Source organism: Paramisgurnus dabryanus, chromosome 16 (assembly GCF_030506205.2).
Source record: "Paramisgurnus dabryanus chromosome 16, PD_genome_1.1, whole genome shotgun sequence".
NCBI lineage: Eukaryota > Metazoa > Chordata > Actinopteri > Cypriniformes > Cobitidae > Paramisgurnus > Paramisgurnus dabryanus.
This window is the reverse complement of record NC_133352.1, coordinates 19,597,402-19,611,507: the sequence shown is the minus strand read 5'-3', so window position 1 is coordinate 19,611,507 and position 14,106 is coordinate 19,597,402. Positions and strand designations below refer to the sequence as shown.

Genomic DNA, 14,106 nt, shown 5'->3' with positions numbered 1-14,106 from the left:
GAAAGATGTCACCTTTTTAGATGGGCGAGACTGACAGCGTTTACGCAATTGTGTCTAAATAAACATGCATCCTGTGCTGAGACCAGATCATGTCAAGAAGCCACTCATTTTTTATAGGTTTCTTAAGCATAAAGGTCATAGAGTTTCCATGCTCACATTCACTGCCTTTAATTGATATATGTGTGAGTCATTTATTGTAGTTAATTGTACAATGGGCCCAAAAATGCATTGAATGCCTCATAGTTAAATGCATTTTAAATGATGTGTCAAATCATGTTTGTTGGATGCAACTAAGCTATTTTTACTACTGAAATTATCACAATTACATTGAACCAGTGTAACTTGGCTTACATTGAACTAATGTAATTTTTTATATTAAAATCAATATTATATTAAACCAGTGTGTTTTCAAACCGACCTTATATATATATATATATATATATATATATATATATATTACATTGATCCAAACCAAAACCGTTTTCTAAAATATGTAATTATTTTAATAAATAAAATACTTTTTTCAAAAATAGTAAAAAGGGTTTTACAAATAAATTGTAAAGTATATGTTTACAAACATTTATTAAATATAAGCCGTAGTGTAAATGAAAAATAAAACAGCATTAAATCAAATTACAACAAATTACAATCATAGATGCTTTTCTATGATGTTAATATACACTCACCTAAAGGATTATTAGGAACACCTGTTCAACTTCTCATTAATGGCATTATCTAATCGACCAATCACATGGCAGTTGCTTCAATCCATTTAGGGGCCTGGTCCTGGTCAAGACAATCTCCTGAACTCCAAACTGAATGTCAGAATGGTGTGAAAAGGGAAAAACATCCAGTATGTGGTAATCCTGTGGGCAAATGCCTTGTTGATGCTAGAGGTCAGAGAATAGGCCGACTGATTCAAGCTGATAGAAGAGCAACTTTGACTGAAATAACCACTTTACAACCGAGGTATGCAGCAAAGCATTTTTGAAGCCACAACACACACAACCTTGAGGCGGATGGGCTTCAACAGCAGAAGACCCCACCGGGTACCACTCATCTCCACTACAAATACGAAAAAGAGGCTACAATTTGCACAAGCTCACCAAAATTGGACAGTTGAAGATTGGAAAAATGTTGCCTGGTCTGATGAGTCTCGATTTCTGTTGAGACATTCAGATGGTAGAGTCAAAATTTGGCGTAAACAGAATGAAAAAATGGATCCATCATGCCTTGTTACCACTGTGCCAATTGGGCATCGTTTAAATGCCCACCCTTCCTGAGCATTGTTTCTGACCATGTCCATCCCTTTATGACCACCATGTACCCATCCTCTGATGGCTTCTTCCAGCAGGATAATGCACCATGTCACAAAGCTCGAATCATTTCAAATTGGTTTCTTGAACATGACAATGAGTTCACTGTACTAAAATGGCCCCCACAGTCACCAGATCTCAACCCAATAGAGCATCTTTGGGTTGTAGTGGAACGGGAGCCTCATGCCCTGGATGTGAATCCCACAAATGTCCATCAACTGCAAGATACTATCCTATCAATATGGGCCAACATTTCTAAAGAATGCTTTCAGCACCTTGTTGAATCAATGTCACGTAGGATTAAGGCAGTTTTGAAGGCGAAAGGGGGTCAAACACAGTATTAATATGGTGTTCCTAATAATCCTTTAGGTGAGTGTATGATATTGTATGTTAATATTAGCCCACAAAAATAAGGCTAACATAAAGAGGAACAATAATAATGGCTTAATAGTACCAACAGGAAGGGTTTAGTGACCTCCGTCTGCAATTAAACCATGTTGCAACCTGCTAAAAACAGAATTATGCATGAGAAAATCAATGCATTTTTGTACAGTGGTCCCACAAATACATTGAATTTGCAAAATACTAAACCTTGTGACATCTTCAATAAAAATTTGTCTTTAACATTTGTCTGCTTTTGTTGCTATTTTACCAACACTAGCTTTAAGTTCACAAAGTTGTCCTTTGATAGTAACTGTGTGTATAGTTTATCACATGAACTATGGGCAAATGACTTTTGCATTGTAATTTAAAATATAACAAGCCAATGCATTTGTTTGCATTCAATTTTGGTAAAGGGTACAAGTTGTCTGAAACATTGTGTTGAGAATGAGTCTAAACCACAGGAAACTGTCTACATGCAAGCATCTACACTATATTTATAACCTCTGTTTTAAAAAAATCTGACCACATATCAGGTGTAAATAAAGTTTCAGTCTAAACACAAGATCCACACATGAAACTTCTTGTTTTCAGGGTGTGACTTCTCTTATAGATTATCATTGCTGATAAGTTTCCACTTTACCACATCTATAAAAAAATCCTCAACAATGTATCAAAGGCAGCATACTCATTTATGGTATTGGCCTACATTCAGCTTCCAATTTCTGCCCTCATTTTAACCACCCAGTGGCAGTGGTCTTCTCGTAAACACATCTGGTCTGTCAATCTCTGACGTAAACTGCTGTTGCTGTATGTAAATGAGAATGAGCATAGATGCATGTGTACGGCAGTACTAGTTCAGTTTCTTGTTAGTGCTTGGACCTTCAATACCATTAATAATTTTTAATTAAAAACATATACGTTTATTTTTTTAAAGGATATGTGTGCGTATGTGTGTTAGGTGTGGTCTGAATGTCTGCTCCAGAAACTGCTGATAAACTAGTCTCGAGAAACTCTGGCAAAGGAAAAAACAACAGGTTTCATATGAACTAAGAAGCCTAACCTCATTTCCACCCCCACTCTAATTTATATTCAGTCCCTCTCAGAACTCAAATTTTCCAAAGTCATCAGTTTACTTTCAGACATGCATTTGCCACAATCTTCACGCACAAGTTTCACTAAAGACACAACAAGATTCTGGTGAACACACCTTTGACCTTTATGTACAGAAAGAGCTGCAAATCACACCATGTGTTTTTTACTCAGTTTGCATGCATCAGTATAAGTGTTTGTGGGTGTGAAGATGCACTTTTAAATTTAGCAGTTGTATAATGAAATCTATGTAGTAATCATGTGAAATGTGCAGTGATTTACAATTATTGATCTTTATGTGGCATAAAGATTTTTATCACAAACAAAATATACACAGGCCACAAATAATTTTTCTTTTGCAAATCCTAAATTTACATTTAAATGAACCTTAAAATGTATACAATTAAGACTGCATGTTTTATTTTCAAGTACAATGTCATTTCTTAACCGAGTCATTTTAACTCAGCTATTAAGTAATCAAAACTGAGTAATCCATAATGTTTTTTTTTTTTTTTGATAGATATTATGCGGTGTCATACTGTACTAGCATAATATCACATCTTCTTTCCTTTAAAGTGAGGGGTATCGGGACAGGGAAGTATGACTGACTGCTTGTGACTCACAGAGGCTGAAGCTTGTGGTATATTTCTGTGTACTCTTTATGTGCGTGTGTGTGTGTGCGTGTGTGGAATCAGCTAAATGAGAATGGCAAATGTTACAGTTCACACCTTTTGGAAAATTATGCAGGATTGTAGTCAGGGGATTGTTCTTGGAACAATGATGTGAAATTTGTAAAACATACTAAAAGAAAAAAAAATGCATTAATTGATATGTTATAACAACACTAAACATAACAATATTAAAACAAAAAACTCTTATAGTCTTCTAACAAGTGAAAAACATTACAAAAAAATCCAAATATACAAATTCCCACTTCTTTCAAGAGACTTACAATATAAAATACAAATACAAACTCCAGCCTGAAATCTAAAATTGGAAGCAGCATAATTCACAACACATCATTACTCACACAGGAAATAAAATAACACAGAATGAACAAAGATTAAGAGTATATTTTTGTAAGTAAAGAAAAATGGAAACAATAACATCTTACAAGCAGTATGTGGAAAAACTTTCCAAAGTTCTGATGATGGCACTGGCATCATTGTTAAAGTCGCAATGAAATTGAAATGAAAAATTATATATATTTTTTTAATATTGTGGTATTATTAACAAATGACTTATCTGTGAGCTTCATTATTTTTTAAAAATTCGTGTGTGCTCATAATCTTTAATAAAAAATGCAAATCTCCTCCCCTCCTCAAAACGATCTCTCTTCACTTCCGGTCAAAAGTATGGCAGGTGGGCGGGGTCCGGGAGAAGATCGCAGCGATTAGCAATTAGCAACACGACCCAACTTCAAACGATCCAATCAGATCTCGATGGACAAATTCAAATCCAGCCCTGCCTTATTTCATCTCAAAAGCCGTTTCATTCGGATATACGTCACCACGGGGAAAATAAGGCAATCGCTACTTCCGTTTCATGGCGACTTTAAGTCACTGCTAATACTACTGTATGACATGTGCAGTGGCTCCTACTCTTGGCAACAAATGTTATTACAATATGGGTCTGTGTCTATTCAGCAGCTACATTACATTTGTGATGGCAAAATGAGTGGAAATGAGCAAATTTTCACAAATGAGTTATTTATATTTTGGCATTCTCAATTAAAACAAAATTTTAAAACGATGTATGAGACGGACACTGTAAAAAATTGTGTTTCATGTTCATTTAACTTTGAACAAACTGTTGCCAGTAAATAACATACATTTAAAATCTACAGTAAGTTACTGGCAGCTAGTTGCCAGTAATACCCAATAATACTGTCATTTCTACAGACATTTTTTTACAGTGGAGCTACACCTGTTTAAATTTGATAGAGTAAGCAAATTCGATTTTGAGAAAAATCTAGTTAAAGATTTTTGAGGGTTCAAAAGCAAAATCACTGCATTCTACTTTAAAATTACTGGTAAAACTAATAGATTTGGCACACACAAAGTAAAAAACAACATCTATTGGAAAAATATGTTTTTTCTCTTTTTCTTTTCTTTATTGTTTGATTTAAGATCTACTGTAATGCAAGGATCTAATATGGATATAGATATTTTTAAAACTGTAATTCTGTGTATATGTGTATTTGCGCATCTGTGTACATGCTATAGATCTGTCAGATCAGCGCCAGGAAGATCATTTTAAAGTCATCAATAAATCTTTTAACATCAATCAGGTCCCGATCTTTATTTCTCTTAATAACTTTTATTAACATCAAGTCTTGCACTCTATTTTTTTAAAATGTCAGAGGCGCATGTTTGGGCACGCATCTTTGTAAGCATTTAGGACGGTACACCTTTCAGAAAATGTAAAAATAAAGATCATTTTAGATATTTAGAGCATTGGGATCGCTAGATGAGGGCTTAATGTACTTATTTTTATGAAAAACTCAATTTCGACCAATAGGCTTTATGCCCAGCTGCACTACTTCCTGAACTTCAGCCATCTCCTTGTTCCCTGTCTGCCATTATTGGAAAAACTGATTAATCCAGGTGTGTCTGATTATTGTTGTTGTGACTACTGAGGTCAGGCACACCTGGATTAATCAGTTTGTCCAATAATGGCAGACAGGAAACAAGGAGCTGGCTGAAGTTCAGAAAGTAGTGCAGCTGGGCATAAAGCCTATTGACATTTATACTTTCTTTTGGCTGTAGCTCAAAATTATACTGTGCGCATTCCGACTCATTTTGCCAGCAAGGGTCACATATCTTCATTTTAAAATTTTCTCAACATACAATAGGCAGTTTTGTGCAACAAGTGTACTGTAAAATAGTAATTATATTTGTCTGTACAATTTTACAGATGTAAATGTTCAAAAAATGTAAACATACTACAAAAAATATTAAATTAATAAACAAGTAAATGTAATTCTGATTAATAATTGACTTTGATTTCTGCATGGAAATTTTTTTTTTGTTAATACATTGCATATTTGACAGTATGACCATTTTTAATAGAGGTCATGGAGTGTAGTGTACTACTAAGGACAAAGTGTGCTGCTCCTTCATCTGGATTCCCCTGAAGCTGTGTTTCCACAAGTGCCCATCACAGGGCTGAGGTGCATTGGGATCATCTTTACTGCTCTGATGGTGGTTTTGAATAGACGCTGCTTCTTCACACTTCAAAAATGCTACGAAACACCTGTAGAACTGTTAAAAAAATCAGCAAAAAATCATCCTACGTAATGTAAAGAACAAAAGAACATTCTGTGAAAAATATAACTTATATTGTGTAAGGCAAGGTCAAAAATTGACATAAATGTAAAATCAATCATTGTAATCAAACTCCTTATCTCATATTAGATTGAGACTTAAGCCTGGATTTCACAGACAGGGTCACATTTCAATATGATTCTTTACTAAATAAATCATTAAATCTGAAAATGTGGTCACAGTGATATTAATAGTTTTTATTATGCATGCTGAAGAGTTTCATCTCTGCTCATGTCACTGCTCCATTAAACATGTCTGCACTGAAGGTAATCAATATGTTTTTACACCCAATCCCTCTGTGTGATTCCTCACCTGATTGTTGAAAAGCACATAGATGACAGGGTTAATAACAGTGCTGCTCTTGGCCAGGACTGAGGGCACCACACTTGCTATGGGAGTGATCAGTCCCCTCCTGCCAAAGGTGGCTATCAGTGCCACTACCCCATAAGGCATCCAGCAAAACAGGTAGCAGGATACCATGGTGACTACCATAAGAAAGATGTGATTCTCACGCCGCTGTGCGGTCAAAAGGTTGATTTTAGTTACCTGTGGAAGTAAAGAACAAAACATCTGTCATATCTACTCCTCCACACTAAAAAATTATATCAGATCAACATATATATGTTACTTCAAAGGGGACATTCCAGAAGACCTCTTTAAGATATTGAATAAATCTTTGATGTCCCCAGAGTACATATGTGAAGTTTTAGCTCAAAATACCATATAGGTAATTTATTGTGGCATGTTAAAATAGCCACTTTATGGGTCTGAGCAAAAATGCACCGTTTTTGTGTGTATCCCTTTAAATCCAAATGAGCTGCTCGGGTGGGCGGAGTTTCAAGCGCTCGCGCTGTAGACAAGGCATTGCATTCTCTCACGAAAGAAGTTATTAAGATTTCTATTTTTCATGTTTTCTGGGTTGGTAGAAGCACTGGGGACCCGATTATAGCACTTAAACATGGAAAAAGTCTGATTTTCATGGAATGTCCCCTTTAACTTAACAAATTGAGTTATACAATTTTAACCTGTTTTTCTAAGTTATGTCAACTTATCGAAAGTAACTGGTTGAATTGACATGCATAATTAAGGGCCAGATTTACTAACAGCTTGCGCCAGCACAAACATCATAAAGATGCCTAGTGGATAGTTAGTGCTGTGCCTGACATTATTGCATATGCATTTCTAGGAGTTTCACTTTCAGATGCAAAATTTATGGGAGGAGAATATTTAAATGATTTATGCAATGCGATTTACTAATGTTTGCGCTTGTGACATTACTGGTATTTGCGCCATTTTGTTCTTAAAATGGCTGAATTTGTAGCTGATAGAAAAGGCATCAGAGAGCATGTGGTACAAGGCAGAGGATTTTTTTAACATGTATAAGTTTATTTGGAATGCCAGCGGAACATATTATTCAACATTTTTTGATTTGCTAGATCACCCGCACATCATCAGCTCTGCTTATTTGCGACCCTGAACTAATTGGCGCTGCCCTTAGTAGATTGCGTTGGTCATTATGGAAATCAGCTGTTGTTATTTAATTTAATGCCTTTTTAGTAAATAACCTGCAATTATTACCACTCCCATCTGCACTTTTGAAATTGTGCTCTTACGCTATTTTGCCGCGTTTAGTAAATCTGGTTTTTAAACGTCATTCAACACTTTTTTTATAGTGCATGCATAGAAGGACCCTGCTGAAAAAACCAGCATCAAACCAGCATGGGAATTATGCTGGTCTATGCTGGTTTGATGCTCACCAGCATAACAGCACCAAAACACAACATATGCTGGTCTTGCTAGTATGACCAGCTTGGGATGCTGGTGCTAATGCTGGTTTGGTGCTGGTTTAGCTGGTGCTAATGCTGGTTTGGTGCTGGTTTAGCTGGTGCTAATGCTGGTTTAGGTGGTGTTCAGCACCAAAACACAACATATGCTGGTCTTGCTGGTATGCTGGTTTTTTCAGCAGGGGAAATAGTCATTTTGATTGGCTGCAGATATTTATTATTCAACCATGTGAATAAAGAATTAACTTTAATGCTGTTTATATTGTATGTTTATACCATGACCTATAATGGTCAATGTTGGTTTATTCTAGATACTAGTTTGGTCTAGCCATGATGTTAACCAGCAACAGTTAGAATTGTCATCAGGGGTAAGGTCTATCTATCTAAAGTTTGTAACATAAAGGGGATTAGAATAAATTAACTTGCTATTTGTGCAAGCTGTCTGTGAAATCTCCATTTCGTGATTCTATTGTCTGCTATCTGTTAATATTCAAAATGTTCTTTCCATTATAAAGTATTCTGCACATCAGACACGGAGTGTGAACTTCCAATCAGCAGTGATGGCAGATGAGAGAGGATCTGACCAGACACAACATCATTTTAACGTCTTTAAAACGTGTCTCTTTCTTTCTTTCTTTCTTACTTTTTCTTTTCTTTCTTTCCTTCTTTGGAATTCAAAAGAAGATATTTTGAGAAAGGCTGAGTGGTTTTGTGTCCATACAATGGAAGTCAAATGTTGTTTGGTTAACACTGTCATACAGGTTTGAAATGAGGAAATTTTTTTGGGTGAAATACTCCTTAAAAAGCCAAATAAATAAAAACAACAAGAAATAAACATTTTATTGCTGCCAAATTATTTTACTTTCTACTATTTTCATTTTATAGTACAAGATACTGCAAATAATTTACATAAAATTATCACACAAAGTGACACATTCAAATTTGAGTGTATCTAGCAGCTAAACAAATGAATGAAAATATTTTTTACACTTAATCCCTGGTATAAAGGATTTGGTTAATTCCATATCATCCATATTCAGCTTTTATTCTTTATAATTCACCTTTAGATTTGTGACATAATGGGTTCAATTTCATGTTTCTAAAAAAATCCTGTCAGCTCCATTCGGTTATGACAGGCCCACTCAGACGTGTAATGGCAGCGGCTCTTTTCATTTGTCAGATACACAAAGCTGCTTGTAGACCGAATCTTGGAGGAAATACATTTGTTACCTAACAGCTTGTCACCAATAGTAACAGGCCCCACATTCTAAAAATACCACCAATGGTGATTCATTCACAGAAACGCTTCAGGCAGCAGCTAGTGGCTCACATCTTACAACCCACTGGAAAACTGATTACATATTCATTTACAGCGATATGTTAATGAAATTCACTTTATGCATGGATGAGTATATAAGGGACTTACTTTGATTTTGAACACTGTTTAACCGAATGCACCAAAATTTTTGTTTTTCGTTCAGCTGGACAAATCGATATCAAATACACAAAAACAGAAAGTAAACTAGAGCAGGATCTGCTGCTGTAGATAGCCATAAAAACATGGGGTGGAAATGTTAATTGGAAACTGGCTGACACATCACTGGAGATATGGAAATAAACTCTCTGGGGTTAGAGAAGGGTACTTTAATTTTAAACAACCATTCATGTTCTGTAAAGGTATTTATTAAATGTTTCATTAGCAATTCCTTTGAAGTCTGGTAAGTTGTCTGTGGTTTTCCTGTTTTGTAAAATCACGAAGAAATGAATCAGATTAACTGGTTTTAAGTAAATCACATATCCACTGTAACCTAGAACCAACCAGTAATGTATGAAAGATTTTGCAAGCTAAACTGAATCTCACCCCTTTGATAATGAGCAGGATTTTGCCATAGCAGAAGATCATGAGCATCAGAGGCAGAAGCAGACAGAAGATGAACAGGCACACCACATATGACATGCTGCTGGTTGAGCGAAGCTGCCACTGTACCGAGCATGAACTTCCGGCTCCTTCCGGACCGTAGCTGCTCCATCCGAGGAACGGTGGAACGGTCCATACCAGTGAATAGAGCCATGATCCTGCCACACAAATCCAGGCCCTGCGGAAATCAGACGAGTCTGCCTTGGAAGGACGCAGTAGGGCAGCATAGCGCTCGTATGACAGGATAGACAGAGACATCAGAGACACAATTCCTGTTTGGGATAAAAATAATAAGTATGGGAAAAGTTAGTAATAAAGGCATACTGTTGTTTACCAAAAGCTTGTCCTACTGTCCACTATTCACAGGCATGCAATTTCTTAGGCCCCTTAAGATTTCTGTGACATCTGTCAGGTGGTATGTATGTAAAAAATGCTTATGTGTCAAGCTATTCTGTCAACAGGTGCTATTCCTCTTTCACGCAGGTGAAAAATAACAATAAACCCAAATATAGGACTTTGACAATGGAGCTTAGAGTACCCAGTATAAACTGTACTGTACATGTGTTACTGTACATGAAATTCCCAAACTGTTATAGTGCTGAATGTTTCTGTCAACAACTTTTCTATTTCTGTGCCCGTCAACCTGAAACTCCTGTAAAACATCAGTGAACATTTCAGACACCCAAAATGCATAGCAGAGAAGCAGCCGTGTGTAAATGGTTGTGTTCACACTTCACAGACTCACAGGGTTCACTATAGGGCAGTTTTAAAGGGGACATTTCACAAGACTTTTTTAAGATGTCAAATAAATATGGTGTCCACGGAGTACGTATATGAAGTTTTAACTCAAAATACCATGTAGATCATTTATTATAACATGTTAAAATTGCCACTTTGTAGGTGTGAGCAAAAATGTGCTCATGTGTTTTTGGGTGTGTCCTTATAAATGCAAATGAGCTGATCTCTGCACTAAATGGTAGTGTTGTGGTTGAATAGTGCAGATTAAGTGGCTTTATTATCCCCTTCTGACATCACAAGGGAAGCCAACTTTCAATGACTTATTTTTTCCATGCTTGCAGAGAATGGTTTACCTAAACTAAATTACTGGGTGGTTCTTTTTCACATTTTCTAGGTTGATAAAAGCACGGGGGACCCAATTATAGCACTTAAACATGGAAAAAGGTGGAAGTAAAACATGACATTATACCCGTATATGTACAAGTCATTTACATCATCATCATAGCACATAGTTGATAAAAGGACACATTGTTTAGAATATTAAGAGATGTTTTAGTGATCACAGACAAAAAAAGTGCTGCACTCATGAATAGATTTAATGGTAAATATTATGTTGATAGGTTTGTGGTTTTATAACACTCCCACTAGAGTAATAAATAGTATTAAATTAGCTCTTCATTCAAATGTCAGATCACTGGGAAAAGACTGTCATTATGTTGACTTCTTAGGTAACTCCTAAATTAGCTGAAAGTAGGCTAGGTGTGAAGTTGGCTTGTGTCTATTTTGAGCATATGAAAAAGACTTCTATCTGTTCATTTAGCATGCATGTTTCGGAAATATTTTTAAGAAATGCAAATGACAACACTGCTGATGATCATTTGATTGTGGTTTGGAAAACCACAACCTCAATAATGGAAATCCATGTTGATCAAAGCTTTATTTTATAATAACTGACAAGGTCAGCCAAAAAATACTGGTTCACCACCCAACACATTGTACCAAACATGAGCTTAAAATTGTAATATGTTGTATATGTGCCAAACTTTTGTGATTTACATAACACTCAAAAAAACTGAATTTCAAGCTATTGATTTTGAATGAATATGTGGGTGTCACATGGAATAACAATATAAACACCAACATAAAAATCAATCAGTTATTTAGCATTGATACTGTAAAATAATGTTTGTTAATATTATTTTTTTTAAACAATCTCGCATGAGACAAATAACTACAAACAAGGAGTTACAGGTAGGCTAAGCAGAAAGAAAACAGAGATTATATTAAGAATAGATCAGCAAAGTGGGACTTTAGGTTATAAGCTAGCCTAAGCCTACGCATTAAGTATGAAGTTTTATTTCTTTTTCTAGGTGATATTTGAAAGCCCTGCTAGGAAACATTTTTTCTTTATCACATATATATATGCACTCTACACTAAATGAGTAACTTAGACATTTGCAGCCAAATATTTTTTTATTTTAAATAATTTTCCCATTATATATAGGCTACAACTAAATCAACTGTAGACACCAAAGTTAGTGTACGCTTGTTAGTGTACATTACAAAGAAAGTTCAGCTAATACGTGTTGTGATGAGCGTTTGAAACCTGTTACGCGCGCATCTTTACCAACTGATGCAAACTCACCAAAAAGCGAATTGGCAAATCCGTACCACTCGCATCCGTGCTGTCCTAATAGCCATTTCCCATACAGACTGGAGGCGAAACTGAAGGGAGTCCCCAGTAAACACACCAGTACATCACTCACGCTGATGTTTAGCAGTATCAGATTGATAGGCGTCCACAGTGAGCGAAATCTCGCGAAGATGAGTAAAACACAGAGATTGTTTAAGCATCCAAAGACCAGAATGAATCCCAGGCAAACGGCAATCACCGTGTGTGCGGTCCTGCTCAGGACAGGAGCTGTATCGTGGGGTGTTAACGGGTCTCCTGAACTGTCATAAGCACTTTGAGGGTCCCTGCTGCTAATGTTCAGACTCGAAATGTAGACGACCATAGCAGCGTGGTCTCAGTGCACTTGTAGGTGTAAACAATGACTTTACTGAGGTCTGGAGAGCTCTCGTCTCTCTCTCTCTCTCCCTCACTGACGCGCAGAATCCCGCCATAAAATCCTCAGCGGCCACTGACCTACGTGTGTCTGCGTGAAAGGATAACCATCTTCATCACATTTCATCTCATTGATTCACGGACTTTTAGAAAGTTATTATTAAGTAGCCTATTGCTTAAAACAGATATATACTGACTGTAATTATTTAAATCTCACATCACTCTTTAAAGGGTTGTTTCAGCCCATCCGTAACGTAAAAGTCTAGATTTAAATACAGTAAATAGCCTATAAAGTGAATACTCCCTGCTGGAAAAAGACCAACATTGTGTGGACCAGCATGCTGGTCTATGCTGTTTTTTTTTTTTTGCTGTCCCTTCTTAAAAGCTAGACCAGCTAAAACCTAAGCTGGTTGGTTGGTTAAGCTGGCGTACCTGGATTTAGATGGGTTTTGAACACTTTTTAGCTGATGGAAGACCTGCCCTACCAGCTTAAACTAGCTTGACCAGGCTGGAAGCTTGGCCACCTTGCTAAATTAGTTGGCTTACCTGCTAAAAAAAAACAATAGACACCATCACAGAAATTCTATTGGTTTTATCGAGAATTGTATTGGTTCTAATGGAATATGGCCCAAAACACACTACAGTGTATTGGTTTTGTTGGTCTCTAATGTTATGTAATGGTTCTATTGGTTCTATGTATTGGTTCTATGGAAAATGGCCCAAAACACACTACAGTGGGGTTTTAATGGTAAAAGTTAATGGTTCCTATATGTAATTTAATGGAAACAATTAGAATTTTCTGTAATGGTTTTATTGTTTTTTTCAGCAGGGTGGTCTCTCAGTGGTAGAGTATTGCATTGCCAGTGCAAAAGGTTGTGGGTTCAAACCCAGGAAACACACGTTTATAAAATATACCTTGTAATGCACTATAAGTCATTTTGGATGAAAGCGTTTGACAAATGCATAAATGTAAATGTAATGGTCAGCTGGTTTTAGCTGGTAGTGGCCAAAACCCATCTAAAACTGGCATGTAAGCAGCCAAACCAGGCTTGGAAACCAAGTTTTAACTGGTCTTTTCATTAGGGGTAGTAAGAATTAAAGCACTACAGTATCAAGGAAACGTTTACTATAGTAAACACCAGTATACTTCTGTGTTGTATCATGTGATATGGTTGAGTAAAATATGGACAAAAGTTTGGTTTAAGTTAAACTAGAAAGTGACCAAAGTTGACCCAACCATTAAAACAGCCTTGCATTTTAGAGTATGAAATATCAGCTGTTCACCATTTACAACCGTTACAAAAATCCTTTATGTAGTGTTTTTTTATTAGTATTCATAGACAGTAGTATTCCACCATATTTTATGGTGTTCATTGGCTCCCTTCCGGCAGAACCCAATACATTATCATATTGGTTTCCATTCAAATCTATAAAAAAAATGCATTAGAATATCTGTGATGGTTTCTTTTGTTTTTCCATCAGGAAA

General features: G+C 36.2%; 1 protein-coding gene across 1 annotated transcript; it reads right to left on the bottom strand.

The window, feature by feature from the left end:
- Positions 1 to 5,580: 5,580 nt before the first annotated feature.
- Positions 5,581 to 12,570, bottom strand: tmtops3a (teleost multiple tissue opsin 3a). The gene is made up of 4 exons (XM_065270097.2): positions 12,201 to 12,570; positions 9,761 to 10,089; positions 6,428 to 6,661; positions 5,581 to 6,052 (listed from the first exon to the last, which is right to left on the bottom strand). The coding sequence occupies exons 1-4, from the start codon at positions 12,568 to 12,570 to the stop codon at positions 5,864 to 5,866; spliced, it is 1,122 nt and encodes a 373-aa protein (XP_065126169.2). The 3' UTR covers positions 5,581 to 5,863.
- Between the last annotated feature and the right edge of the window lie 1,536 nt (positions 12,571 to 14,106).

Excerpts from the sequence above, each read along its gene's own strand:
- tmtops3a (XM_065270097.2), bottom strand. The coding sequence starts at position 12,570 with ATGGTCGTCTACATTTCGAGTCTGAACATTAGCAGCAGGGACCCTCAA. Across the intron at positions 6,662-9,760 it reads TCCTGCTCATTATCAAAGGG|GTAACTAAAATCAACCTTTT; the intron begins GTGAGATTCAGT and ends TTACTTCCACAG. Across the intron at positions 6,053-6,427 it reads ATGTGCTTTTCAACAATCAG|TTCTACAGGTGTTTCGTAGC; the intron begins GTGAGGAATCAC and ends TTTTTTTAACAG.